Source organism: Sciurus carolinensis, chromosome 5, assembly GCF_902686445.1.
Source record: "Sciurus carolinensis chromosome 5, mSciCar1.2, whole genome shotgun sequence".
Lineage (NCBI taxonomy): Eukaryota > Metazoa > Chordata > Mammalia > Rodentia > Sciuridae > Sciurus > Sciurus carolinensis.
In genome coordinates, this window is record NC_062217.1 from 121,110,825 (window position 1) to 121,136,896 (window position 26,072).

Genomic DNA, 26,072 nt, shown 5'->3' on the forward strand with positions numbered 1-26,072 from the left:
CTGCCCTGGGTTTTGGAGCATGACTGACCAGGCCAGAGAGAGTCCTCTTTCCAAGTCAGCAGGCGTGGCGTGTGGCCTTGAACTACAGCGGGTGCTGGGCCCAGGAGAGCTGGTTTCCTGGCACTTCTTAGCGGGTGTCTACATTAGAAGTTGAGGTTATGTGACTCCTGGTGTCCCCATGACTTGTCAAAACTCAGGAGGAAGTAGACCCTTCCTTTCAGTCAGGAGAGTCTTGACCCTTTGTAGAAGGAGGTCAAGGGGATCTATTGTGAGGACACGACACTCAGTGATGGTCATTTTAAGGCCAGAGTAGATGTAAGTAAGGTCAGGGCAGCCTCTCAGTGACTGGAGGGTGACCCTGGGGAAGCTATGGCCTTGGCATACCTTATCAACCCTCCTCTGTATAACCCCTCACCTCCTACACTCAGACCTTCACTGATAGCACCAAGGCTTCCGGTTACTCTCCCATGAGGTCTTTAGTGGAGAATCCAGTTGTCTGATGATTTTTCCCTGTCCTCCGGAAAGTCACAATCTTGGACAGGCAGGAGATTGGGTAAACAGGTCTGACTCAAACCCAAGGGTGGGTGGGAAAGCCCAGCTCTGCTTCATTCAAGTCATTGATCGTAAATGTCTATTGTACTTTGCCAGTGTCAGGAACGTCAGGGTGCTGAAACAATTACAAAAATCCTTCTTGGTGTGTTCTGGTGGAGAGGACAAAAATAAATAAAAATAAAAGAAATACTGTTGTACGTTAAATACTGAAAAATACAAGAGAGGAAAATGAAATAGGAAAAAAGGAGTTTCATGGGGAGGGACTTTCCACTTCTAAATAAGGTGCCCAGAAGGCCTCACTGAGCAGGTGACAGTTGAGCAATGATGGAAGGACATGGGGATTGAGCCATGTGGGTATCAGGAGAAAGCACATTTCAGGTGTCAGGAACTTCCTATGCAAAGGCCCTGGGGTGAGCACATTTGGTGTGTTTGATGGCAGTAAGGGGCTTGGGTTCCCAGATGGTAAGTTACAGTGTGTACAGTAATTGTGTATCATCTCCCCACTGTGAGAAAAGTCGATAATGAGGGGTTTACTTTAAAATTCCTTCAAAACTCCTCTTGTTTCAAACTTCAGCCTTTCCTTATCCTGAAAGTAAATTCCTTATTTTTTTCCCCTGTAGTACTGAGGATTGAACCTAGGGGTGCTCTTCCATTGAGCCACATCCCCAAACCCCTTTTTTTTTTTTTTTTGGATGTTGCTGGGGATTGAACCCAGGGCCTTGTGCATGCCAGGCAAGCACTCTACCAACTGAGCTATGTCCTCAGTACCCCCAGCCCTTTTTAATTTTTATTTTGAGTCAGGGTCTCGCTGAGTTGCTGAGGCTGTCCCCAAACTTGTGATTCTCCTGCCTCAGCCTCTTGACTAGTTGGAATTACAGGTGTGTGTCACTGGGCCCAGCTTAAATTCTTGGGTTTTGATACTGTGTGAAATGCCTGTCCTCCTGAGCAGCCCTGGAATCTCCTCGGGGTGGGCAGCCTGTTCGATACCCACCGCAGTGACTTCGCACTTTGGGGCTTTAGCGTTTGCACCTGTGTCACCTTGCGCAAGCCTTGCAGGGAGCTGTGTATGGTCAGTGGATGTGCTCGTGCCTGGTTTTCAGATGAGAATGTAGACTAGAGCTGTCCATGCTGTCCAGGGTCCAGGGTGAGCAAGCCACACAGCTGAGACTTGAACCCCTGCCCTCTGACCCTCCAGCCAGGGACACTTCCCCTGACCCCCAGTACATCCCTCTTAAGTGGACTCTCCATACAGGTGCCATTAGTCTGCCAGGGCTGCCACAGCATTAAGGACACAGACTTTTATTTTCTCAACAGTGCTGGAGGTTAGAAGTCCCAGATCAAGGTATGGACAGGGTTAGTTTCTCTCTGGAGTCCTGCCTGTGACTCTTTTCCTGTGTCTTTACATGGTCTGCCCTCTGTGTGTTTCTGTGTCACAATCTCTTCTTAAAAGGACACCGGATGTATTGGATTGGGGCCACCCTAGTGATCTCATTTTAACTTAATTGCCACTTTAAAGGCCCCGTTTCCAAATATAGTCTCATTCTAAGGCACTAAATGTTGGAACTTCAGTAGAGGAATCTGGGGGAACAAAGTTCAACCCATAATAGGGTCCCCTGGGAAGCCCCCGTGGCAGGTACCACAGCCCTAGATGAGCTCTTTATATGAAGACCAGCCCTTCTCCTCTCTCCTCTCCTGCTCCCTGACCTTTTTTTGGGGGTGGGGGGTTGGTACAGGGGATTGAACTCGGGGGCACTCAACCACTGAGTCACCTCCCCAGCCCTATTTCGTATTTTATTTGGAGACAGGGTTTCACTGAGTTGCTTAGCGCCTCGCTGTGGCTGGGGCTGGCTTTGAACTTGCAATCGTCCTGCCTCAGCCTCCCGAGCCTCTGGGATTACAGGCCTGTGCCACCATGCCCGGCTCATTCCCTGCCTTCTGCTGCAGCTGATCGGGGCCCTGGTCCTGTCCGTGGGGATCTATGCAGAGGTGGAGCGGCAGAAGTACAAGACCCTGGAAAGTGCCTTCCTGGCCCCGGCCATCATCCTCATCCTCCTGGGGGTCGTCATGTTCATCGTCTCCTTCATCGGTGTGCTGGCCTCCCTCCGGGACAACCTGTACCTTCTCCAAGCAGTGAGTTAGCCCAGCTTCTGCTGGGAGGTGGTGGTGGTGGGAGGTCCTTGGGTCTCCAAGAAAGCCCAGGGGCCACACCCCCAGTCCCAGGTCCTTGAGCAGCTTGGTGTCTTCAGTTCGTGCCACAAACCAGCTCCTCTAGAGGATCCCCTGGATTAGCCCAGAGGACCAGGGCAGCCCAGGAGAGTCCAGGCCACGCCCTGTCTGCATATAAGCTCATTTGAATACCATTCTTCCCACTTACACTGTGTTCACCTTGACCCTCAGGTGACAACAAGCAAATCCAAAAAGGAGCGTCAGCTCATGGAACCAGCAGACCATGTTGGTGGGGGGTTAGGCCACTGGGCAGGGCTGGGCGGTCTCTTGCCACCTCCCAGGGGAACTGTTCCTGCCTAGCACTGTCCTCTGGCTTTCTGTGTAGTGGTCACTGACAACTTCGGGCAAACAGAGTCCTTATATTGTTGGATCCCAGGGCATCTTTCCTCGCGAGAGTCTCAGGTCTGGCTTAGGTTATGTGCCCATCCTGGGGCCAGGTAGTGGAGTCAGCCCTCCTGTTTCCTGGTGCCGTGGGTGGGGGATGATCCCCCACAGCTGGGGGGTAGACATTGCTGGAATCAGTTGGAGGTTGCCTGTTCTCTGATGAAGGGATGGTATCAGGCATCCCCCTCGCCACTCTGGGTGGATTGGGAAGCCACTTCTGAGGGGTCCATGGGGGAGCAGGAAACACTGCCCCAGCCCGCCCACCGAGCCAGGCCTGTCCCCTCAGGCTGAGCTGGAGTGAGCCCAGCTCTCCTCTTGGTGGTGGTGGGGGCCTAGACTACCGAGACCCCAGCGAGGACCTGTGGGACCAATGTGGGTGACAGCCTGCTTGGGGCAGCGGAGTCAGTCTTCCTGCCTCCTGGCTCCAGAAATGGGCCTTCCTGGGGCACAGCCGAGCAGATCCTGTGTTCTCCCAGGAAGAAAGGCAGATGGCCAGGGAGCCATGAAAAGCTGCCACAGGTGACATTTCTTATTGTGTTGATCTCGGAGCAGATGAAACTTCCCTGAGCCCCACATATATCATCTGCCCCGCTCCAGGTGAGTCTCTGAATTTTGTTTTCCAGTTTATGTACATCCTTGGGATCTGCCTCATAATAGAGCTCGCTGGTGGTGTGGTGGCCTTGATCTTCCGGAACCAGGTGGGCCTGTGGATCTATTTATCCACTATGTGTGCACTCTGTGCCCTGGGCTTTCAGCCGGGTGCTGCAGCTAAGAGGGCAGATAATCCTCATGGGGCTTCCACTCTGCCAGGGGAGCTGGGCACTAATAGCACCAGTGGATGGGGAAAGGAAACCTGATGACCTGAGGGACCTGGGGGTGGAGGTGGGGGGACAGTGCCGCATAAGGAGAAGGAGCCAGCCAGGTGTGGCTCAGGTGGAGGCAGCTGAGTAGGGGTGAGCGCAGCATGGAGTCTGCTTGGCTGATGGGATGGGTGATGGGGAGAAGGACAGCAGGCGAAGCCGGGAGGGCCTGCCTGGGGATCACATGGGGCCTCAGAGGCTGTGGGTTGGGAGCTCGAATTGTTTTCAAAAGTTAGTAGAAGCCTTTGGTGAGTTTTAAGCAGGGATGGGATATGTGGCCTGTTTAGTTTTACTCTGGCTGCCAAGTAGAGAATGGATGGTAGGGCAGCCGTCGCTGATAGAAGAACCCGGCTAGGAGCTGTGGTGATCCAGGGAAGAGGGGCTGGTGGCTCAGAGGCGGTGGTGGTAGGCCTAGACTGAAATGGTGGGATCAGGTGTATGTTTTGGAGGCAGCACCTACCGGACTGTTGTGATGGGTATAAAAGCGAAGGAGAGACTGGTTGAGAGGGTGATGCCTGATGTCTTGGGCTCAACCGGGTTTGCAGAACAGAGCCAGGTTCTCTTGGCTCCTGGTCTCTGACTCCTTCACGTTAGTCTACACATATGTGCCTCATACTTGCTGGGTGACCTTGGGAGAGTCACCCTCGGCTCCTTAGGGGATCACAATTCCTAGCTCACGAGGTTGGGGGTTAGGATGATATTTGAAGAACTTGGCATAGTTTGGGCACATACTGGACCCTCATTAGACCCTCTTGTCCCAGGTCCCACAAGCAGCTCCGTGGTATGGGAGGGCTGCCTTCCAACCTGGGGTCTGCCCTTTCTCCTGTGATCTTCTGTTGTCTCATCCTGCTTTTGTGTGGCAGGTGGGACCTAAGGAACGAGGCATATTTGCAAAATCCCAGTCCTTTCTGTCCAGTCCTCTGCCTTCCACCCTTGCCACCCCAGACAGTGTTTCCTGGAATTCCAGTTGCTGTTGGGATGTACATCAGGGCTGCAGCCAGATTCTCGTTCTCATCAGAAGTTGAGCCCAAGGCATCAGTCCCGGCTGCAGAACCCTCTAACAGCTCAGTGTTAGGTCCCTGTCACTCTTCCTGGCTGTGGCTGGAATGCCAGCCCAGGTGGGAGCAGTGGCCTCGCCTGCTTGGGCTTCCTGGGATGGGACCTGACCTCAGGCGGGTCCAGACCCTGGGATCCAGGGGTCTGCATTCTGTGGGGTGAGCCCCAGGAGAGGAAGGGGTGATTCCCATTGCATTAATGGAGTCACCAGTGCACAGAGGGCTTCAGAAATTCTTTCAAGGGCACCCAGCAGGCAGAGGACGGCTCAGGCTGCTTCGGTCCAGTCTTGCCACCTGCTCCTCCCCTTCCTTCCTTACTACTTTTCAGATCATCTGCTCTGAGCTGGCAGATCCAGGGTACTGAGAGAGAGATGTTAATTCCATTCCTGCAAGGGGGGTCTTTCCTGGGCAGCCAGCAGGACTCCTGGCTGGCTTAGGACCATCCAGGGGTTCTGCTCAGTGTCTTCCTGACCGGAGCCCACATCCAGCTCATGGTCAGCAACAGCACCATCTGCCACCTTAATAAACAGTCCCCTCCCCGGTGAGCAGCAGTCCTAGTTCCAGCACGCCTTCGCCAGGCAGCTGGCTTTGTCATTTCCCAGAGTCAACAAGGGCCATGCTGGGCCTTTCAAGAGAGGGAGCTGAGCCGAGATGAAGGCCTTGGGAGCCTCTGGGGCCCTTCAGCTCTCACAGCTCAGGAAGCCATGGGCCTGAGTTCAGTGGGAGAATTTCCAGTGGTCCCCAAGCCTTGCAGGGGATCCTCAAGCCTGTGAAGTGTGTCCTTGTCCTTCAATTGGGTGTCCCCCATGGGGGTCGTGGTGGCAGCCAGAAGGCGCTGTCTGCTGTGTGGAGGTGGGGGAGGGGGAAGGGCATCAGTAGAAAAGAATCAACTCAAGATCAGTTTCTCCTCCTGCACCTCACAGCACAGGTCCCTTCTGTGACCCCAATGTGTGGGGTTTCCCCCCACATCCACGCAAGCCATCAGTTCAGTAGTGGACAGCGGCTGAGTGTCCCCTAATACGGTTTAGTGTTGACACTGTCTACCTGGAGAGAGCAGCAGATCCCACAGGTTGAGGGCTAAGCCCCCAAGACTGTCCCCTCCCCTTCAGATGCCAGTCACAAGTCCCAGGTGATTCTACCTGTGCTTCTGACCAACCAGCTATACATTGGGGTTCCCATAACCCTCTTCTCCAGTTCAATTAATTGCTTGAGAGAAAGGTGTTAGTTCCATTTGTGCAGTAAAAATCTTCACAATAAATAAAATAGGTCTGGAAAAGACTGAAGGAAACAGAAATGTGAACATATTAATATTATGCCCCTGGAGGGATGGGACACCTATTTTTCCCTAGCTTTCAAATTTTCTTTTTTGTTTTTTAAAGTTAAGGAGGAAACACCACATTGAAAACACACTGTTCCTTGTAACTCTTAATGCAATGTGATTTTGTAAGGCAAGAGACAGGTCAGTATTGGGGACACAGCAGGAGCGGCTTGCCTATTGATGGTAGGAAGGTGGAAAAACCAGTGAGGAGCAATCCAGGCCAGCTTCCAGGAGGAGGTGAGTTCCCACCTCCATGTTTCCTTCATTAAGAGAAGACAGATTTCTCCGAGACACCTTATAACACTGCATAACAAGTTCAGCCTCTAGTGCCAGAAGCTCCCTTAACTCCAAGAATCTCCTTGTGGTGGCAAATGATCAGGCTGGACATGCCATGCTGGATTCTCAGGGAGGGACCGAGACAGTGGCCACGTGCTGGTAACCAAAGACAAACAGACGCTTGGTAAAAAGAAGAAACTCAGCAGCCGGAGCTGGGCAAGGCTTCTGCCGATGGCCCTGAGCTCCTCACTGGATTGAAGTGGCTTCTCCACGTGGTGGGTGAGCGCCCATGCACCTGGGGGCGGGGCCAAAGCAGGTAACAGAAGGAGAAGTGGCGGTGGCTCCTTGACTCCAGCCGGTGGGAAGAGGCCCTGAGGGACCCCACTGCCGCCTGGGTCTCGCCACTCTTGGTGCTTACTGTCATCCCAGCTGGGGCTTCTGTAGGGGTGTCATGGTGTTGGAGGCGGGCAGAGCTGAGCCAGGGGCCGCTGGAGGGTCCTGGGCTGTAGCAGGTGTGTCTGTCCCCAGTGCCAGGCCTCCTTCCCTCTGCCAGCTGGGGAGGGAGCGGGAGTGGCCTCCTTTTCACTCCCCATCAGAGGGTGCTGTGCTTCCCCAGGGCAGGGCCAGTGAGCAGTGGGGAGCCCAGGCCTGGTTGTCTTACCCTGGCACCTGCACTAGCTGGCTCTGGACACCCTGAGGTCAGGGACAGAAGGCTGAGACCCTGAGCACAGGGACCGTTCCCCACATCCAAGCTGCTGAGGGGTCCAGAGCAGAAGAGGTTCTGTGCTGGTCTGGCCAGATGCCCGCAGCTAGCAGACCTCACTGTGGAGCTGCTGGGGAGTAAGGGCTGGAACCCCAAGTCGCTGAAGCGTAACACCCCCCACCACAGGGATCAGCCTGTGACTCCCACCCAGACCTGAGGGAGCGTCTGGCCAACATTCCCCAAGAGCCTTCCAGCTCTGACTGGGGGATTCTCTTCTACCCTGGGTTGTCAGATTGGGTCTTTGTCAAGGCTGGGCACAGGCTGGGGTCTGGGACAATGAGGATGGGCCCCCACCTTCCAGAGGGACTGGGGAATGTTCACAGGTGACTGCACAGGCACTAAGGGAGGGAGGAAGCCCAGGCCAGGTCTCCATCCTCCAGGATCTGAGGCCCAGGCTGGCACGGGGTGCAGCTGGGCAGCCAGAGGCAAGCCCTCCCCAGCCTGGGTCTGAGAGCTAATAAGGACGTGCAGGGAGCCCGGGCAGCCTGCAGGGGCCCAGGGTGGCTCCCTCCCCGCAGGCAGGCTCCTGCTAGGCCTTTTCACCCCCCTCCCCCTGCCGGGGGAGCTGCACCCCTGCAATTCCTTGTCCATTTAAAAACTTTCCAAACATCTCTCTGGGGAGGGTGCAGCAGAGGCTTCAGATAGCTTGAAAACTAGATCCGAAAGAAAGAACTAGAAAGGGCAGTTCTTTGTAGCTTTTGAAAGCTTTGTAGCTCTGAAAATCCTGTGGCCTTTGGCATTTGCTTACTCTTGACGTAATTTAGCCTGGACCATGTGACCCTCTGGGGTCATGCCAGTGCTCGGTGAAAGGTGGTTTTCTATAGCTCGCAGGAGCTGCCCCTGCTGGCATGGCCTGGGTTAGAGCCGGGCACGGGTGGCTCAGATGGGCTTGGCCTCTGGGTGTGGCAGCAGAAAGCAGAGTTGTCTTGCGGCTCCTCACACAGGACTCATCCTCTGACTGACTCCCGAGTCCCTTGGAGCATTCCGGGTGATATCAGTGAGCACTTGCAGTTGAGAAATGCAGAGCCTGCCCCCTCCTGGGACTTTCTACTCACCCCCTCTCCCCAGCTGCCCCTTCACAGCCCAGGAACCACCTCAGTGTCCTGCTTACGTCCCTGGTGTGATGTGCACACACACACACACACACACACACACTACCAGAAGCCGTGCACACTTGCAAGAGCCAGCCTGACCCAGAGAGCTCCCTCGTGGGAGCTGGGGCAGCTGCTGCCCATGGGCAGGACCATCTGTTCCTCCTGCCCACTCCCAGGGGTTCCCAGAGGCCTCCAGCAGGGCCCCTTTCCCTGCGGGGCTGCTCAGTTTCCAGATGGATTTTCACAAGAGGCCTCCCTTAGAGTCAGTGCCTTGGAAAGCGCTCAAGGGCTAGGGTGGTTTGGGGAGAGAGGCCAGGCTGTTCCCCAGAGAGGGAGGGAGGACCTTCCCTTGGGGACACCAGCCTCCCCTCCGCCGCTCTCTTCCTCCCTACCCTAGCCTCCTGGCCTCGTCCTACCTGTCGCCAGCTCTCAGGGGATCCAGAGAGCACAGTGGCCCAGTGGAGGGCGGGAGAGGGCCAGGGTAGGTGCAGAGGGCTGTGATGGCCAGGACGGTGTCCCTAGTGTCTGGAGGGTGGAAGGAAGCCACACAGCACCCTATTCCCACCCTGGTGGCCCCAGGCACGTCCCTGACCTCAGTGTCACCCAGGCACACAGCTCAGTCAAGTGCCCCTTCCGCAAGTCATTCAGTGCTGTGAGCTCATTCCCCTGCCCCTCGGGTGACAGACTGACCCCACCCTGGTGTCTGTTACTTAGCCACCCCTGCCATGCCCCAGCCAGCTGGCCTTGGCCCCTCACTGCCCAGATAAAGGTTGGAAAGGCTTTGTCACCTGGGGGCCTCTGGGGAGGGTGGGCCGCCGCCAGGCTGGCCCCTGCTTGCCTGGACTGTGTGGCTCTGGTCCACCCAGCTCCGCCCTAGGGTCCAGTGCCAGGCGGCGAGGGAAGGGGCAGGTGGGTCCAGAGCCTCTCACGGAAGGCTCTGCCTCCTCTCTCTCCCGGGCTCCAGGCAGTCTTCCCCAGCAGCAGGTCTGCCGGGAGCTGCTGTTCTTCAGCGGAGGGCTTGGCTCTTGCTTCCCTGAGCCAGACTCCTTCCATACTTTGGCTTTGAGCAGTGGGAGTCTTGGGCAGGAGGCGACCTTCAAAATGCTTTGTTTGACCCCAAATCTGAACTTTGGCTTCTTCGCTTGGTACCTTAAAATGTGTCAGGCTGGGAGTTTGGTACCCCGATCTCAGGATTTCTGCCAGTGGCCAGTAGGGTAGCAAAGCTGCCGTTGCTTTTCCTGCTTTATAGAGGAGAATTTGGGGCCAAGAGAAGCTGATTGACTTGCCTGAGGTCACACAGCTGGGAGTGGTGGTATGAGAATTTGAACTCATGGACAAGTCACATCTCTCTGCGGGCCCAGGACTCCTGCTCCAGAGGCTGCCTCCATTGTGGTCGATCTTTTAGACGAGAGTCAGGGCCTCAGTTCCCTCTGTGACTGCTGTTTTCCTCTCATGATGTAGTGGGTGTGAAGTGGTACCATAAAGTATTTGTCTCCTGGAAAAAAATAGTGAACCGTGTGTAACCCCGTGGCTTGCTACGTGGCCAGCGTCCTGCTAAATGCTTCTGTAGCTTTAATTATTTTAGTCTCACAACATCCTTAAGAGTCAGAGGTATTGGCCTCTAGATTTCAGAGGTGAGGAAACGAAAGCTTGGGGGTTGACTTGCCTGCTGCTGGGGTGGCCATGGGGCTGTGCCCTGGACTGGGAGGCTGGACATTGGAGGCACTGGACTTCCATCATCAGCTCTGGAAGTTTCCTTGAAGACAGCGCTACGGGGTTGGTTTACACGTGGGAAACTGAGGCTCAGAGAGGGGCTGTGAGCCGCGGTCCTCTGCCCAGCGTACCCTGTGGCACCTCCCCGGGGAATTGTCTGGCTCCTCTCTCCGGCACCAGAGCCAAGAATGCCCCTTTGTCCCAGCTCCTGCCCATCCTCGCCTCAGTGCTCTGAAAGCTCTGATTGTCACGGCGAGCCTGGAGCTGGGCTGCCCACACTGCCGCCCCCGCCCCGGCCTGCTGTGGGCCCTTTGTGTCCCAGACCTCAGCACAACAGCCGGGCCGTTGATCCAGAAAGCCCAGCGTGACTGATGGGAGAGGGTGCTGTGCCAGCACTCTTCCCAGTGAGGACTGTCCCTGCCCCAGCTGCCCGTGGGCACCACAGAAATGGAGAGAGGCCCATGTGAGAAGTCAGGAGACCTGGACTCCAGTGTGGCCAGGCCGCGGTCAGCCACCCTGTGACTCAGACAAGCCCGCGCTCCCCACTGACCCTCTGGGGCCTTACTTTCCTCCTCTGTAAAGAGGTTGGATGGTGGAGAGTGAGGGGAGGGGATCTGGAGGGCGAGGAACGTTCCAGCTCAGGTCTGTCCCTGGGCGGTCAGAGCATGGGGCTGGGAAGCGGAACCAACGGCCCTGCTCAGCCTGGCTGCTTCAGGGCGAGACCTCCAGGCAGGGCCCTGGCCCCTCAGGGCCTGGGCCAGATGACCGACCTGTGAGGAGGGGGTGCATTGCTCTGCTCAGACCTGGCAGAGGGGCTCGGGGCCCAGTGGGCCTTGGGGGCGCCGGGAGGGTACGTGGACTGGGAGGTGGTGGTGTTCAAGATGGGAGCAGAAGGGGCACTGGAGCAGGGGCTGTCCACGCCCAGGGCCTCTGAACCCATCTGACCTGGCAGGAGCTGGGCTGGACTCTGGCGTGCCGTCCTTTTCCTTTGTGACTTCCTCTCCTCCGTAGACCATTGACTTTCTGAACGACAACATCCGAAGGGGAATTGAGAACTACTATGATGATCTGGACTTCAAAAACATCATGGATTTTGTTCAGAAGCAGGTGAGCCCCAGGGGCTTGGGATCAGAGGTGCACCTCTAGGACCCTTGTCCCCCAGACCCCCACTGCGGGTTAGGCAGGTGACTTATCCATTCCCAAAGCAGGCGGCTAGCCAATTTGGGAGGCTTGGCCCACCAAGGAAGCCAGGGCCCAGCTCTTTAACTAGGCCTGGCCCAGACGACGATACGCTGCCTGCTATGCTTACATGGACCCTATACTCCCCCTCCCCCAACAACCCATCAAAGCCACAGCAAGGCCAGGCGGAGCTACAGGCCACCTTGCAGGGTCCCAGGGCACATCTCCTCCCATGGGCAGGGACTCTCCTTCTATGGGATGAGGTGGCTTCCCCCAGCCCAGGCCTCCTTGGCTAAGTCCCTCCAGTGCTGGGGAGGTCACCTGTTAAGTCCAGGGCAGCCCTGAGGTCAGGAGCTCCTCACTGGTTCCGTTTCCTCCAGGTTAGGCACTGAGCAAGACCCCATGATGCGTCCTTGAACGTGATGAGGATCATGCGTCATTTTGGGTCACTGCCCTTCTCCCCAGGCCCACCCAAGTCTGTTGGTGCCATAAAAGCCGTTGTGGGGCTGGCCAGCGTCCTGGTGGGCTCCTAGCGGTCTCCTTTGGTCCCGGCTCAGGTTCCTCACCCCCTGGGCACTGCCCTGAGGGTCACCCTGACGCCTCTCAAGGAAAGCGCTTGGAGCAGAGCCAGGCATGTGTGGAGGCCCCATCCCTGTGCCAGCAGCGGGGCCGCCATCACACTTTCCCGGTCCAGGACAGAAGAGTTTGCAGGCCACAGGCCCACACAGCCCCGGCAGCATGTCCTGGGACATGACCTTGGGAGTTGGGCCGGCCCTTGGGAACCAGCCTCTCACCACACCCAGAGCCCTTGGCTCAGAGCTTCTCTGTGGTCGGAACAGGTGCAGCCGCTGGGAGCCCCGCTGCCAGGCATGTGCCCGCCAACTCTGACGGGAGAGTCGAGTCAGACTCCAGGGAGAGCAAGATGTTTTTACTGGAAGCAGCCACTGGCCCGGCCGGCCGGGGCTTCCACCCCTCCTGGGTGGGTGGGGCTGCGGAAGGCTCACTGGGCGCTGCTGTGCAAGGTTCTCTTGGGATCACAGCTCAGCTTTGCAAAGCTGCTCTTCCTGCTTCATAGAGGAGAACTTGAGGCCCAGAGATACTGATTGACTTGCCTGCGGGCACACAGCTGGGAGGGGTGGTATGAGGATTTGAACTCAGGCAAAGCAGATGTTCCTTGAACTGCACAGATAGGCACTTCCAGGCCCCGAAAACTGATGGCTACGGGGGCTCTGGAAGGGTGTCTGGTTTTTGTTTCTACCCGGACCTCCTATCGAAGCTTTCCCCGGGATGCTCCACTGCTCCTGGGACACAGTCCCAGCTCCCGCTTCCTCTGGCTGATGAGACTCTGCAGGTGCTCTGCCGCCTCCTCCTAACCTGCCCCTCGCTCTCTGCTCCAGACTCGCTGGCCTTTGTGCCACTGCTGAAGTCGGCTACTTTCCACTCGGGGCCTTTGCACATGTCTATTGGCTTGTCCTTATTTATTTATCAGATGAAATGGCCTCTCCTCAGGGTGGCCCTTCTTGACCTCCCAACCTATAGCCAACCCCCTGCCTCTTCCCCTACCTCTCCGTGTTCAGCGGGCACCGCAACACACCCCACTCTGATCTTTTCATTTAGCGCCTACTCTGTCTCCCTCTGTGCTCTTGCTCACCTTTCTACCCGGAGCCCAGAATGGTACCTGGCTCACACCTGCCTCTCAGCAGAGCTGCTGGCTGCTGCCCACAGAGTTGGCGCTGGTGTGGACGAGGAGGGCGTGAGGGCAGAGCTGGGGGGGAGCCTGAGGCAGGTGCATGCACCCCCGGGTCAGTGGACCAGGGACTTGCACAGAATTGTGGCTCTGGCACCACAAAGGTCCTCCTCCAGCCCAGCCCCTGCACAGGGACACACCGATGACAGAGGTGCAGTCCAGTTGTCAGGGGGGCTTCCTTCCCGTGCCCAGTGGCTGCCCTGATGCCCGGCCCAGGCAGCCTGACCGTGGGATGCTCACTGCCTCCTGATGGCCATGCCGCTCTTGGACAGCTCCGACCCCATGGCACATAGCTGATGCCCTCTGGCACTCCCGCCCCAGGGTGACCCCCGTAGTAGACTCCTGGCCCTTCCTGCCCCTGCCCTGGACCCCAAAAGTGATGGCGGCTCTTCTCTCGGCTTGCTCTCTCTCAGTTCAAGTGCTGTGGCGGCGAAGACTACCGAGACTGGAGCAAGAACCAGTACCACGACTGCAGCGCCCCCGGGCCCCTGGCCTGCGGGGTGCCCTACACCTGCTGCTTCAGAAACACGGTAGTGCTGCTGCGGAGGGCGTGGGGACCACCCCAGCTGGCCAGATCCCTCTCCCGTCCTTCAGTCCAAGACGAGGAGGGGCGATGGGGTGATGTGGGTGGGGGTGGGCAGGAGATGGCGTCCAGAGCCGAGCTTTCCTGGGCTTCAAGGGCTCCTGTAGGGGGACAGTGTTCGTCTTTATGAGCGATGTTAGTTCACACCTATCGAGCACGTGGCCCTGAGCCACCCTGATCCAAGTTCTTGGGTTGGATGAATTCACTTAGCACTTACGTCAGCCTGTGAGGCAGCACTGTGATTGTACCCACTTTACAGATGAGGAATCTGAGGCTCCGAAAGGTTGGGTGTCTTGTCCAGGCTTGGCTGGGCTAGGATAAAATGCAGGCTGTGGGAGCCAGCGGGGACAGGGACGGGGGCAGGAGCAGCTTCCAGGCTGGGGCAGCTGCTGCACAGTGTCAGCTGCAGGTGGAGGAGGGCCCATGTGGTGGGTGTCTCCCGTGGCTTTGGGCTTGTGGTTCGGGGATCAGCCGCAGCAGAGCACTGGGGAGAAGGGCTGAGGATCTAAATGCCCACTTCTGCCTCTCCCCAGCACAACTGTCTCAGCTGTCCCCTCCTTAGTCCCCTGGGCTGCTGTCCTATGCAGTCACTGCCCCGTCAATCCTTGTGTGTAGCTAATGTGTCTAGAAACTGCCTGGTTTCTGGATTGGAATGAAGCAGAAAGCTTTGCAATTACTCAAGCCACGAAGAGTCATGGAAAATTTCTGCGCTGACATCTCGGCTGTTCTGTGCCACTGTTGGATTCTGTAAACCGAGCAGCTGCGGGTGGGGGCCTCGCCCATGGGCTGCAGCCAGCGCCGAGTGCACTCACCCTAAAAAAGGCCAGGCCAGGAGGGGAGCTTGGCATGGAAAGCTTGGCTGCCATTTTAGGGTAGATCTCTGAGCAACGGAAGAGCCGTGGAGAACCTGGGGTTTTCAGAGACTTGCAGAGGGCGATCTGCCTAGGGTTAGTCCAGTGCTCTGAAGTGGCAGAGCAGAATCTGGATCCATTGAGGGTGTTCCCAGCCAGAGGCCGTAGTGGCCTCTCTCATATTGCTGTCCTACGTCATCAGGACCATTCATGGCCCTCTGACCCCCCAAAGCATTCAGTTAGATGTGGAGGGGCAAGCTGGACGGGTTGCGGCTGGGCCTGGGGACCCACCTCTCTTCCCTTATGAATGGAGATGGCATCAGGCAGGCACAGGTGGTGACAGAAAGTTCCCCTGCAGCCTGTGCCCTGGGCCTGCCTGGGAAGGGATATGACAAGGTCTAGGGCCTGGTCACAGCTTTCTCTGTGCCTGAATTAACCAGCCGCTGAGACGCCCCGGGACCAACTCTCTTCCACAACACTCCCTGCTGGTGAAGCCATTGTCACAGGGGGTAGGGAAGCGTGGCCAGGGGCCCAGGAGAGGTGGAACCCAGCTGGCAGGGTCTCAGCTGTGGTCTGAGGTCTTCCTTCATAGGAACCAGTGGAGCAGGAGCAGCCCAGCCCCCACCTCTTAGAGGCAGGTGACCATAGTGGCTCTTGGAGCAGCTGAGGATCCTGAGACAGCACTGCCTGGCTACTGCTGGTGGAGGGGGCCAGTTAAGACAGGGACTCAGGCCAGGCCACTTGGGTAGACTCTCAGCTCCCTCCTAGACGGTGCAACTCTGGCCCTCAGTCCTTTCAACCGTAAAGTGGGTGGAGTAACAGTCCTTCGGCGGGTGCACTGCCGGAGGGTTAGCTGTCATGTTTCTGTTTCAGACAGATGTCGTCAACACCATGTGCGGCTACAAAACCATCGACAAGGAGGTAATGTCTTTGGAATCCCTCTGTACCAGAATTTTGTTCTTCCTGTCGCACCCCCAGGATGACAGAGGGGTTTCCAGAGGTGGGGCTCCTGCTGCTATGATTTCTCCTAGATATGAACCCAGGACAGACTGCCTGACACAGAGGGGCTCAGGGAACCAAGACTCCTCCCTGCCTGGGTCTGGGAGAGGCCACCTGCCAGGGCTTGCTGAGCACCTATTCCAGCCGTGCGCATGTGAGACACGGTGGCCCTTGTAGGTACCCCCTGCATGCTATGTGCCCAGCTCCGCCCAGTCCCAGCCTGCCTTGGAGTTGCCAGTTTGGAGACAGCTCACACTGGTTTCCTCTGCCTGAGACCCAGGAGCCCCTGGAGGACAGCAAGCCCTCCGGAGGCCCCCCTGGGTCAGCTTCCTGAGCAGTTCACCTGGACTAGGAAAGAAGCTGGGGTGGACCTGGAGGGGAGTCAAAACTAACAGTGGTCTGAGATGCCTCTGCAGTTGGGGGAGGGCGGGGTCCCCTGCAGCAGCAGCATCCCCTTGGGAACGCATTCTAAAAGCTCAGCAGCCACAATCCGAGCGGCTCGGGAGGCCGAGGCAGGAGGATCTTGAGTTCAAAGTCAGCCTCAGCAACTCAGTGAGGCCCGTCTCTAAATAAAATATGAAAAATGACTGGGGATGTGGCTCAGTGGTTGAGCACCCCTGGGTTCAATCCCCGGTACCAAAAAAGGGATAAAAAAAAAAAAAAGAAAAAGAAAAAGAAAAGAAAAGAAAAAAGAAAGAAAGGAAAGCAAAGCACATCTTTGTGGTGAGGGCCCAGAATGTGATCCTGACACAAGTTAAAGTCAGATTCCTAGACAGCAGCGGTTCTCAACTTCCCAGAGCCAGAGGTCATTCATATAATAAATAGGTAAATAATGATCTATTTTTTCATTCTAAAATGAAATTCATAGATCCTATAACCTGTCGCCACACCCAGTTTCAAGACAGTCAGCATAATGACCTGAGATAACAGAATGCAGCTGGAGCCCTGTGAGGCCGCACCCCAACCTGGCAGAGCACCGCTGCTAGTTAGATCCCGGGGAGACCACGAAGCCAGAGTTCACCTCTGGGACCACCAGCAGAGGGGGCTGTGTTGCGACTTGCACACCACAGGTGTCATTTTTGCTACTGACATTTTTTTTTCAAATGGTGAACAAGAGCTGGGCGCAGTGGCCCACCCTGTAGTCTCAGCCGCTTGGGAGGCTGAAGCAGGAGGACCACGTGAGCCCAGGAGTTCAGGACCAGTCTGGGAAACACAGCAAGACTCAACCAATCAATCAATCAAAAAATGAAAGTGTCTTTACAAAGGAAAGTACAGGTTGAAGATCCCTTATCTGAAACACTTGATTCCAAAATGTTTCAGATTTCAGATTTTTTTTTTCAGATTCTGGAATATTTACATACACATAATGAGATCTCTTAGAGATGGGAACCCAATCTAAAAATGAAATTCATTTGTGTTTCTTATACACATCAGGTGAAGGTGATTTTACCCACTGTTTTTAATAATTTTGTGCATGAAACAAAGTTTCCTGCTGCGGAATTCCCCACCTGTGGCATCATGGGGGTACTCAAAATTTTGGATTTTGTTTTTTCACACTTGTTTTCTTTGGTTTATTCATGTAGATTGGGCCAGGTGAAATTAGCCTTCAGACTTGTCTTTCAGAATCAATATATCAGAACTGGCTATTTAACGTTAGAACACTTTTTTACTAGTTATGAACGTTAAAATGTTCTTACGGTTTCCAGTCATGTGTAACTGAAGTTTATTCTTGGAATGGAGGCATTAATGTTTCTGCATATTGAATGGGCTTCCATTTACATAACTGTCTTACGTGATGAAGAAGTCAGGATCAGATCTGAGTCTCAGGTTGTGGGAACATTCTTATGATCTTTGCTCCTTTTAAAATTCTTTTTAGATATACCTACATGACAGTCTATCTAAATTTTGACATAAAATTTTGGATTTTGGAGCATTTCAGATTTGGGGTTTTGGATTAGGGATGTTCAACCTATAGAATCATTATTTGACTTACACAGCAGTAGTTATGGAAGAATTCCTTGTATATTAAAACCATGCAGAAAACAATTTTTCCCCCAAACATACCTGGAGTCAGGCTTTTGGCTCAGGTTCTGCAGATGGGCTGTAGAGAGGCCGCAGGTGCCTGTAGCTAGGCCAGGCCCTGCTGCGAGGCATGCACACAGGCGTGTCTGTGGACTAGGATCACCCTGAGCTCTGCCGTCCAGTCCCTGGCCCCAGTCATTTGGATGGACACAGAGGCATCACTGCCATGTCCCCTGTGCTCTGTAGGGAGCAGTGCTAGAGAACCAGTGGTCTGTGGCCACCTTCCCATGTTGCATGAGAGAAGTTGAGGCCCAGAGTGGCCGCAGGGCCGACCTGGACCTCTAGCAAGCAGCAGAGGCCTGTGCTCTCTGGCTGACCCGCCTCCTCCCACGTAGCGCCTCAGCGTGCAGGACGTCATCTACGTGCGGGGCTGCACCAACGCTGTGCTCATCTGGTTCATGGACAACTACACCATCATGGCGGGCCTCCTGCTGGGCATCCTGCTTCCCCAGGTGGGCAGGCTGGGGGTTCACCGTGTAGCTGGGGGGTCCCAGGAGAAGCGCTGGAAAGGAGAGGGGCAGAGCGAGGAAGGAAGGGCTGGAAGGAGAGGCCGGGTGGAGAAGCCTGGGTGTTGAGCTCTTTGAAGTGCTTGGCAGGCACCTCTCCTGCTCTCTGGGAGGCAGCTGAGATTGTCTTTCCCATTTTGCGGAGAAGGAAACAGGCTTGGCAAGGTGAAGTGTCATGTCCAAGCCCTGCTAGATAAGGCATGCAGAGCTGGGGGGAGACGGACTGCCAGCATGCAGGCGCCCTTGCTGAGGGGACACAGGGAGGTCTCTGGGGGTCCCTGGGAGGGACAAAGGAGGCCCAGGCTGGGCTGCCAGGGCAGTGTGATGCTGGGAGGAAGCTGCACCGTGGGCGTTTCTAGAGGGCTCCTGACTGGCTACTTGGGTTTCTGGGGACTGGGAACTGCCAGGGAGGCCTGCCTGGTGGCCGGGAGGCTCTCCACAACCTTGCCCCTTCTTCTCAGTTCCTGGGGGTGCTGCTGACGCTTCTGTACATCACCCGGGTGGAGGACATCATCATGGAGCATTCTGTCACCGACGGGCTTCTGGGGCCGGACGCCAGGCTCAGCGTGGACGCAGCGGGCACCGGATGCTGCTTGTGCTACCCCAATTAGGGCCGGGGCCTGGGACAGCAGCTCCAGCAGGACCCCCTGACGGCGCCTCTCAGTCCACTGGCGGAGGCGGACATGTGGAGCGCGCCCGTGGGCCGCCTTCTGCGGCTGCGCACTCTGGGTTCCGCGCCCTCCGCTGCCGGGCCTGGAGAACACGGTGTCCCGCTCCAGGTCTGGGCTGCGAGCGCAAGAGGAACTCAGGGCTCAGCTCGGGGCCCACCTTCTTTCTGGCAGTGCCTTGGCCTGTGGTCATTAGGCCTTTCGAGGGCAGCTTTGCAGTGATTGGTCAATAGGGGGAGACGAGTGGCAGCAGGGCCGGAGGCAGCCCTGCCACACCCCAGATGCCAGGTCGGGCCATTGCTCAGCCTCCTAGGTGCCTTCAGTCCCCTGCAAGGGTGTCCGCTTTGCTGACCTATTTTCTACGTGATTTTTTGTAACATTCATGTTTTGTACAGAGTTAACAGGACTTTCTGACTATGCAGAGCTGAACATTTTCCCACTTTTGCTCCAAGTCAGTTCATTAATCAAACAATAAAGATGTGATTTTTTTTTTTTTTTTCTTTTTGGTCTTTTGTTGGTGTTGCTTTGGTGGGGAGGGGAGGGGGAAGGCCTCAACCTGGACTTGGAAACCCCTCAGGGGTACAAGGATTGAAGGAGGACCAGCCTGCAGTGAAGACTTGGTAGTCTGGGACATGGAGGCCAGGGAACATCTCAGGAGGCAGAGAAGATGACTACACCCACTTTACAGATTGGGAAACTGAGGTCGAGTGATGTATGACGTGGGGTCCCATGATGGGGAAGCAGGACAGCCAAGGGTATGAGAAGGAGCAGTGCCTTCAAACCCACCTGTGCCCTTCCAAACTGACTGCAAATGTTAAGAGTATCCTTATGGTACTCTGAGGTTGGTGCCAAGCAAAGCTTGGTGCTGATCGCCCCCTGCTGGAGAAGCCAGGACTTGCACAGATCAGTCCACCCAAGCTGCCCTCCTGGTGACCTGCTGTAGATTTTCAGTGAGATTCTTAGTAGCCAGAGCAATAGAAATAAAACAGCAAACACCTCAGATCAGAAGAACTCAACCTAAGGAGGGAACTGTCCCTAACACCCAGAAGTTAAATGGTCGGGTGCTTGGTCTGCCCTGGTCCAAGCCTGAGTCTGATGTGCTGTGAGAAAGGGCCAGAGTGGAATTTAAAAAAAAAAATTGTTTTGTTTTTAGATATACATGACAGTGTATTTTGACATCTTACATATACATGTAGTATAACTTCCCATTCTTGGGGTTGTGTGTGTGGAATTTCACTGGCCGTGCATTCAATGTGAATGTAGGAAAGTGATGTCCGATTCATTCCACTGCCTTTCCCCTTCCCAGCCCCCTCCCTTCCCTTCATTCCCTTTTAAAAGGATAAAACAATGCCACAAGAGCAAATGCCTCACAGACTTTGCTTGGTGCCAGGAACTTGTATAAACTTTGTATAAACACTACCTCCTTGAGTGCTCACAACTGTTGGTGGTAATTCTTGCTCTGTTGACGAGAAACTGAAGCTCCGTGGGGAAGTCCCTTGCCAAGACCTGCGTCTGGCCGTGCAGCCGCTGCAGCCTCTCTTGCTTCACATGCACCTGCTTCTAGGCGTGCAAAGCCAGGCGCGGCTGGGCTGCTAGGGCCCTGCTTCCCACGAGGTTACCACTGCAGCCACTGCCGAGCCTCTGGTCCCCGTTTTGACCTAGACACCAGGCCAGGTCAGACTCTGGCTGCAGTCTGAGAATTCTCTACCCATAAGAGAAAGGGCGACGGTCTTTGGGGATAGCCAGATGGCAGAGGTACTGAGGATTTCTTGGGACTGCTCTTGAGTCTGCGTATGGAAGTAACGTTACGAGCTGAGGATGTGTGGGTGTAGAGACTTACCTGCTGTGCTTGAGGCCCTTGGTTTGATCCCTGGCACTGTCAAAAGAAAGAAGTTACCCTGAAACCTGGAGACCAGGTCACCTACTATTCTCTCCTGCCACTCCATAGTCTCTTTCCAATCTTTCAAAACACCAGGAGAGGCTTTGTGCTGTGGCAGGGACTCCCCTCCTCTCTCGCCTTTGTGTGCACCAATGTCATCATCTTGCCACCTGTCTCATGCCTCCAGACGGGTGCTTTCCCCAAGCCATAGCACACACAGGAAATGACAGTATTTGTGCATCCACAGTACATGTGAAGCTAGAGGAGATTTTCAGTTTTCCCTTTTAGGCTTTTTTGGTTGTTATAAGAAAAATGCATTAAGGAAGATTGACTTTGTATAAAAATTCCAAAGACAATATTCTCAAAACCTTTTTTAACCAATTTATTGAGGTATCCTTGACAAAATAAATTGTCCATATTTAAAGTGACAAATATAGATGCCCATGAAAACTTCAACACAGTCAAGATAACCAACATATCCACCACCTCAAAGACCTCCTTTTTCCCTTGGGACTCTGTCATCTCCACCCCAGCATTGCCTGCCCCAGCTTCAGATAGCCGGCATCTACTTTCTCCATTAATTACTTCAAAATTTTAAGATTGTATAAAAGTGGGTTCATACACGGTTAGACATGGTGACACATGCCAATCCCAGAGGCTTAGGAGGCTGAGGCAGGAGGATGGAGAGTTCAAAGCCAGCCTCAGCAAAAGTGAGGTGCTAAGCAACTCAGTGAGACAACATATTGAAAAGGTAATATGTCATCACTGAGCTGTACTAGGGCTTATTCCAGGAATGCAGGTTGATTTAACATTGGAAAATCAATCCACGTAACCCACCAGATTAACAAATTTTGAAAGGTGCAGAAAAAGCATTTGACAAAATCCAATATCCAGTCTTGATAAGAATTATCAATAAATGAGAAATACTAGAGTATTGGAAATTGATAAAATGCATCGGTGAAAAAGCAATATACAGCCGGGCACAGAGGCACACGCCTGTAATCCCAGCAGCTCGGGAGGCTGAGGCAGGAGGATCGTGAGTTCAAAGCCAGCCTCAGCAACAGCAAGGTGTTAAGCAACTCAGTGAGACCCTGTCTCTAAGTAAAATACACAATAGGGCTGGGAGTGTGGCTCAGTGGTCAAGTGCCCTGAGTTCAATCCCTGATACCACCCCCCCAAAAAAATACCCAATATATAACATTAGAGTTGATGATTCAAGATGGGTGCTCTCCCCTAAGATTACAAACAAGCCAGATGTCTGCTCTCACGTTTTCTATACAACGTTGAATGAAACAGAACAGAAAAATCCAGAAATACACCCACGAAGACATGGGCCATCAATTTTCAACAAAGGCACAAAGGAATTCAGTGGAGAAAGACTCTTTCAACAGGCCCTGCTGGAGCAAATGGATGTCCCTGCACAAAATAAGTGAACTCTGATCTATAGTTTGTACCATAGAAGAAACAAACTCCAAATGACATTGACTTAAACATGATTGTTTTATATAACTATAACATAACTCTAAAACTGCTAAAAGAAAACAGGAGAAAACCCCTGTGTCCTTGGGTTAGGCAAAGATTGCTTAGCTATGACACCAAAAGCATGAGGCCTGAAGGGGAAAAATTGATAAGTTGGATTTCATCAAGTTAAAAACTTCCGCTTCTTTTGCTGGACATAATAGTGCACATCTGTAAACCTAGCAACTTGGGAGGCTGAGGCAGGAGGATTGCAAGTTCAAGGCCAGGCTGGGCAATTTAGGGAAACCCTATTTCAAAATAAAAAATAAAAAGGTCTGGAGACATACATAGCAGTCACAGAGCACCTCTAGGTTCAAACCCCAGTACCTCCCCTGCCAAAAAACAACTTATGCTTTTTGAAAAACACCATTAAGAAAATGAAAAAACAAGCCACAGACTGGGAGAAAGTATTTGCAGATGATATATATATTTGATGAAGAACTTGCATCCAGTATGCCTGTAATCTCAGTGGCTTCAGAGGCTAAGGCAGGAGGATTGCAAGTTCAAAGCCAGCCTCAGCAATTAAGTAAGGCCCTAAGCAACTCAGGGAGACCCTGTCTCTAAATAAAATACAAAAACGGGCTGGGGATGTGGCTCAGTGGTTCAGAACCCTCTGGGTTCAATCCCCAGTACCAAAAAAAAAAAAAAAAAAAAAAAAGGAACTTGCAGAGACAATATATAAAAAATTCTCAAAACTCAATAATATGAAATGTGGTATATATATACAATGGAATATTACTCAGCCATAAAAAATGATAAAATTATGGTATTTGCAGGCAAATGGATGAAACTGGAGAATATCATGCTCAGTGAGATAAGCCAATCTCAAAAAACCAAAGGACGAATGATATTGCTAATAAGTGAATGATGACACATAATGGGCGGTGGGAGGGGTTAGTGTTAGGGTTAGAGTTAGGGTTAGGGAGGGGGGCAAGAATGGAGGAAGGAAGGACTGTATAGAGGGAAAAGAGGGGTGGGAGGGGTGGGAGGAAGGGGAAAAAATAACAGAATGAATCAAACATTACCCTATGTAAATTTATGATTACACAAATGGTATGCCTTTATGCCATGTACAAACAGAGAAAGAACATGTATCCCATTTGTTTACAATAATAAAAAAAAAGAAAAAAAAAACTCAATAATATGAAAACAAACCAGTTTTGTGAAAGGCTTTCAATAGATACTTTACCAAAGAAATTATATGGACAGCAAGTAAATCCATGAAAAGACCACACAATTGTTGAGGAAATGCAATTCACACCCCCAGTGAAATATCACCACGGACCTACTACTATGACCAAAATTCAAGCTAAGCATGCCCAGCGCTGGCAAGGGTGGAGAGGAACTGGGACTCTGGGAGCTGCGGGTGGGGATATAAAATCATGCAACTCTGTGGGACAGGAGTTTGGAAGTTTCTTAAATAGACATATACTTATCCATTCCACTCCCAGGTATTTATTGAAGAGAAATAAAAGCATGTTTTCATAAAGACATGTACATACATATTCGTGGCAGTTTAATTTGTAATAATAGTAAAATTGTAAACAATGTACCTGTCTATCAATTGGCAAGGGGCTAAATTAACTCCATTCAATGGACTACTACTCAACCGTAAGAAGGAACTACTGATATATGCCACCAAGTGAATGAATCTTAATTGTGTCAAATGAAAGAAGCCAGACTGAAAAAAAAGGGCATGCTGCATGAACCCACCTTTTTCTGGTTCTGGGGATCAAACCCAGGAGTGCTCAACCACTGAGTAACATCCCCAGCCCCCCTTTCCTGGGGGGGGGGGTACCAGAGATTAAAATCAGGGGCACTTGACCACTGAGCCACATCCCCAGCCCTATCTTGTATTTCGATTTGCTGGAATTTTGTATAGAGACTTTGCACCTTTGTTCAGGAGCGCAGCACTCTTATAACATCTCCTTTGGTTTTTGCACAGTTGTGCTGGCTGGTAGAATTCGTTGGAAAGTATTCCCTCCTATTCAATTTTCTGAAAGAGTTTGTGTAGAACTGAGATTATTTCTTGCTTACAAGTCTGATAATATTCACCCAGGAAGCTAGCTGGGCCTGGAGCTTTCTTTGAAGGAAGATTTCCTATTAGTCCGATTTCCTCCGCGGATGCAGTGAAGCTATCTAGGTTATGCACTTCTTCTTGAGAAGCCTGGGCATTGAAGCCACCCTCTCCATTCCGCGGTCGGACGCGGGGGCGTGGCCTTGGTCTTGACATTTCCGTTTTATCCTGGGATCTGTGGGGATTTCATTTCTCGTATTCCGGGTTTTGGTCATTTTTTCTCTTTTCCCCGATTGGTCTGGCTAGGAGTTTATCATTTTTCGATCTTCTCAAGAGCAAACCCATGAACTACGATGATTCCCTCTTGAAAGGAAGGAGAAAGCCCAGCCCTCCGGCTCTTGTCCCCACTAGAGCCACCCCCCACTTCCTTTCACAGCACTTTGAAAGGGTTCTGTACTCTGTCCCTGGACCCTCCCCAGATCCCCCCACCACTTTTTAAACATTTTTGGTACAGGGGATTGAACCCAGGGGCGCTTAACCACTGAGCCACATCCCCAGCCTCTTTGTATTCTATTTAGAGACAGGGTTGCTCAGGGCCTCGCTAAGTTGCTGAGGCTGGCTTTGAACTCTAGATCTTTCTGCCTCAGCCTCCCGAGCCGCTGGGATCACAGGGTGCACCACCGTGCCTGGCCTCATTCACTTTTAAGCCTACTTAATGAGACCCTGGTTGCCACACTGCTACCCAGACTGCCCTTATTATTATCACCGGTGACAGGCGCCTTGCTGAGCCCCGTGTCCACATGGTGTCCCGACCTCTTGGACTTGCTGCAGCTTGGCCTGCTGGTCACCTTCTCCTCTCTGAGAGTGTGGTCCCGCTGACTTTCAAGACGCCAGCCTTGCGGGTTTTTCTTACTTGTGTGGCCGTTCCTCTGAGTCTCCGCTGTTGGTTCCTCCTCCCAGGCTCTCAGCATTGGAGGGCCCCCTCTGCCTTTTCTTGGTGACCTCACCCAACCTTTGAAAACCATCTCTGAGCTTGTGACTCCCGCAATGACCTTTGTCCCTTGGGCCCAGGTTGACAACTCAGCGCCTCCCCTGGGACATCTAGTACCTGAGAGGTTGTTCTCATTCCTGACGGTACCCTCGGACCCCCTCCCGCAGCTCTCCTCCCAGGTCTGGGGACAACCTCTCCAGCTTTACTTCCAGGTATTTGGCCAACATCCTTGGAGTCAGGCGTGGCTCTGTCTTCAAGACACCTGTAGGATTTTATCACCTCCATGTTACCATCAGTGCTCACCTGGGTCAAGTTCATGGCTCCCGGCTGATCTCTTGATGGCCGGTTTTCTACCCAGTAGCCATAGTGATCCAGTAAAAACATGAGGCCGGGTCGGTGAGCTTGTGCATTCTCACTTCCCTCTCACTTGCTTCCTCTCAACACCCTCCAGTGGCTTCTCATCTCACTCAGGGTGACAGCTTAAGTCTGCCACCTCTGTAAAATCCCTGGCTCTCTGCTCCAGCCATATTGGCCTCCCGATATCCCTCCAACACTGCAGGCTTTGACACGTGCTGTTTCCTCAAAGTTGGTTTTTGTTTTTTTCAAGTACTGCAGACACTCTTCCACTAAGCTACACCCCAGCCTTTAAAAATTTTTATTTTGAAAGAATGTTTCACTGAGCTGCCCAGGCTGGCCTCGAACTCTCAATCCTCCTGCTTCAGCCTCCTGAGCAGCGGGGATCACAGGCGTGCGCCCTTGCACCTGGCCTCAGCCCGAAGCTCTGTGCTCTCAGATACCAGCAGGGCTGGCT

The 26,072-nt window shown here is 53.5% G+C and overlaps 1 protein-coding gene across 1 annotated transcript in view; it reads left to right on the forward strand.

Annotated features, from left to right (window-relative positions):
- Positions 1-19,355, forward strand: part of Tspan15 (tetraspanin 15) — a 44,107-nt gene extending 24,752 nt beyond the window's left edge. Inside the window, exons 2-8 of the mRNA XM_047554161.1 lie at positions 2,497-2,682; positions 3,786-3,860; positions 11,253-11,348; positions 13,581-13,697; positions 15,475-15,522; positions 18,018-18,134; positions 18,650-19,355. Of these exons, the coding sequence (XP_047410117.1) occupies positions 2,497-2,682; positions 3,786-3,860; positions 11,253-11,348; positions 13,581-13,697; positions 15,475-15,522; positions 18,018-18,134; positions 18,650-18,799 (789 nt within the window). The 3' untranslated portion in view covers positions 18,800-19,355. The remainder of the gene's footprint in view (positions 1-2,496; positions 2,683-3,785; positions 3,861-11,252; positions 11,349-13,580; positions 13,698-15,474; positions 15,523-18,017; positions 18,135-18,649) is intronic.
- Positions 19,356-26,072: the final 6,717 nt, after the last annotated feature.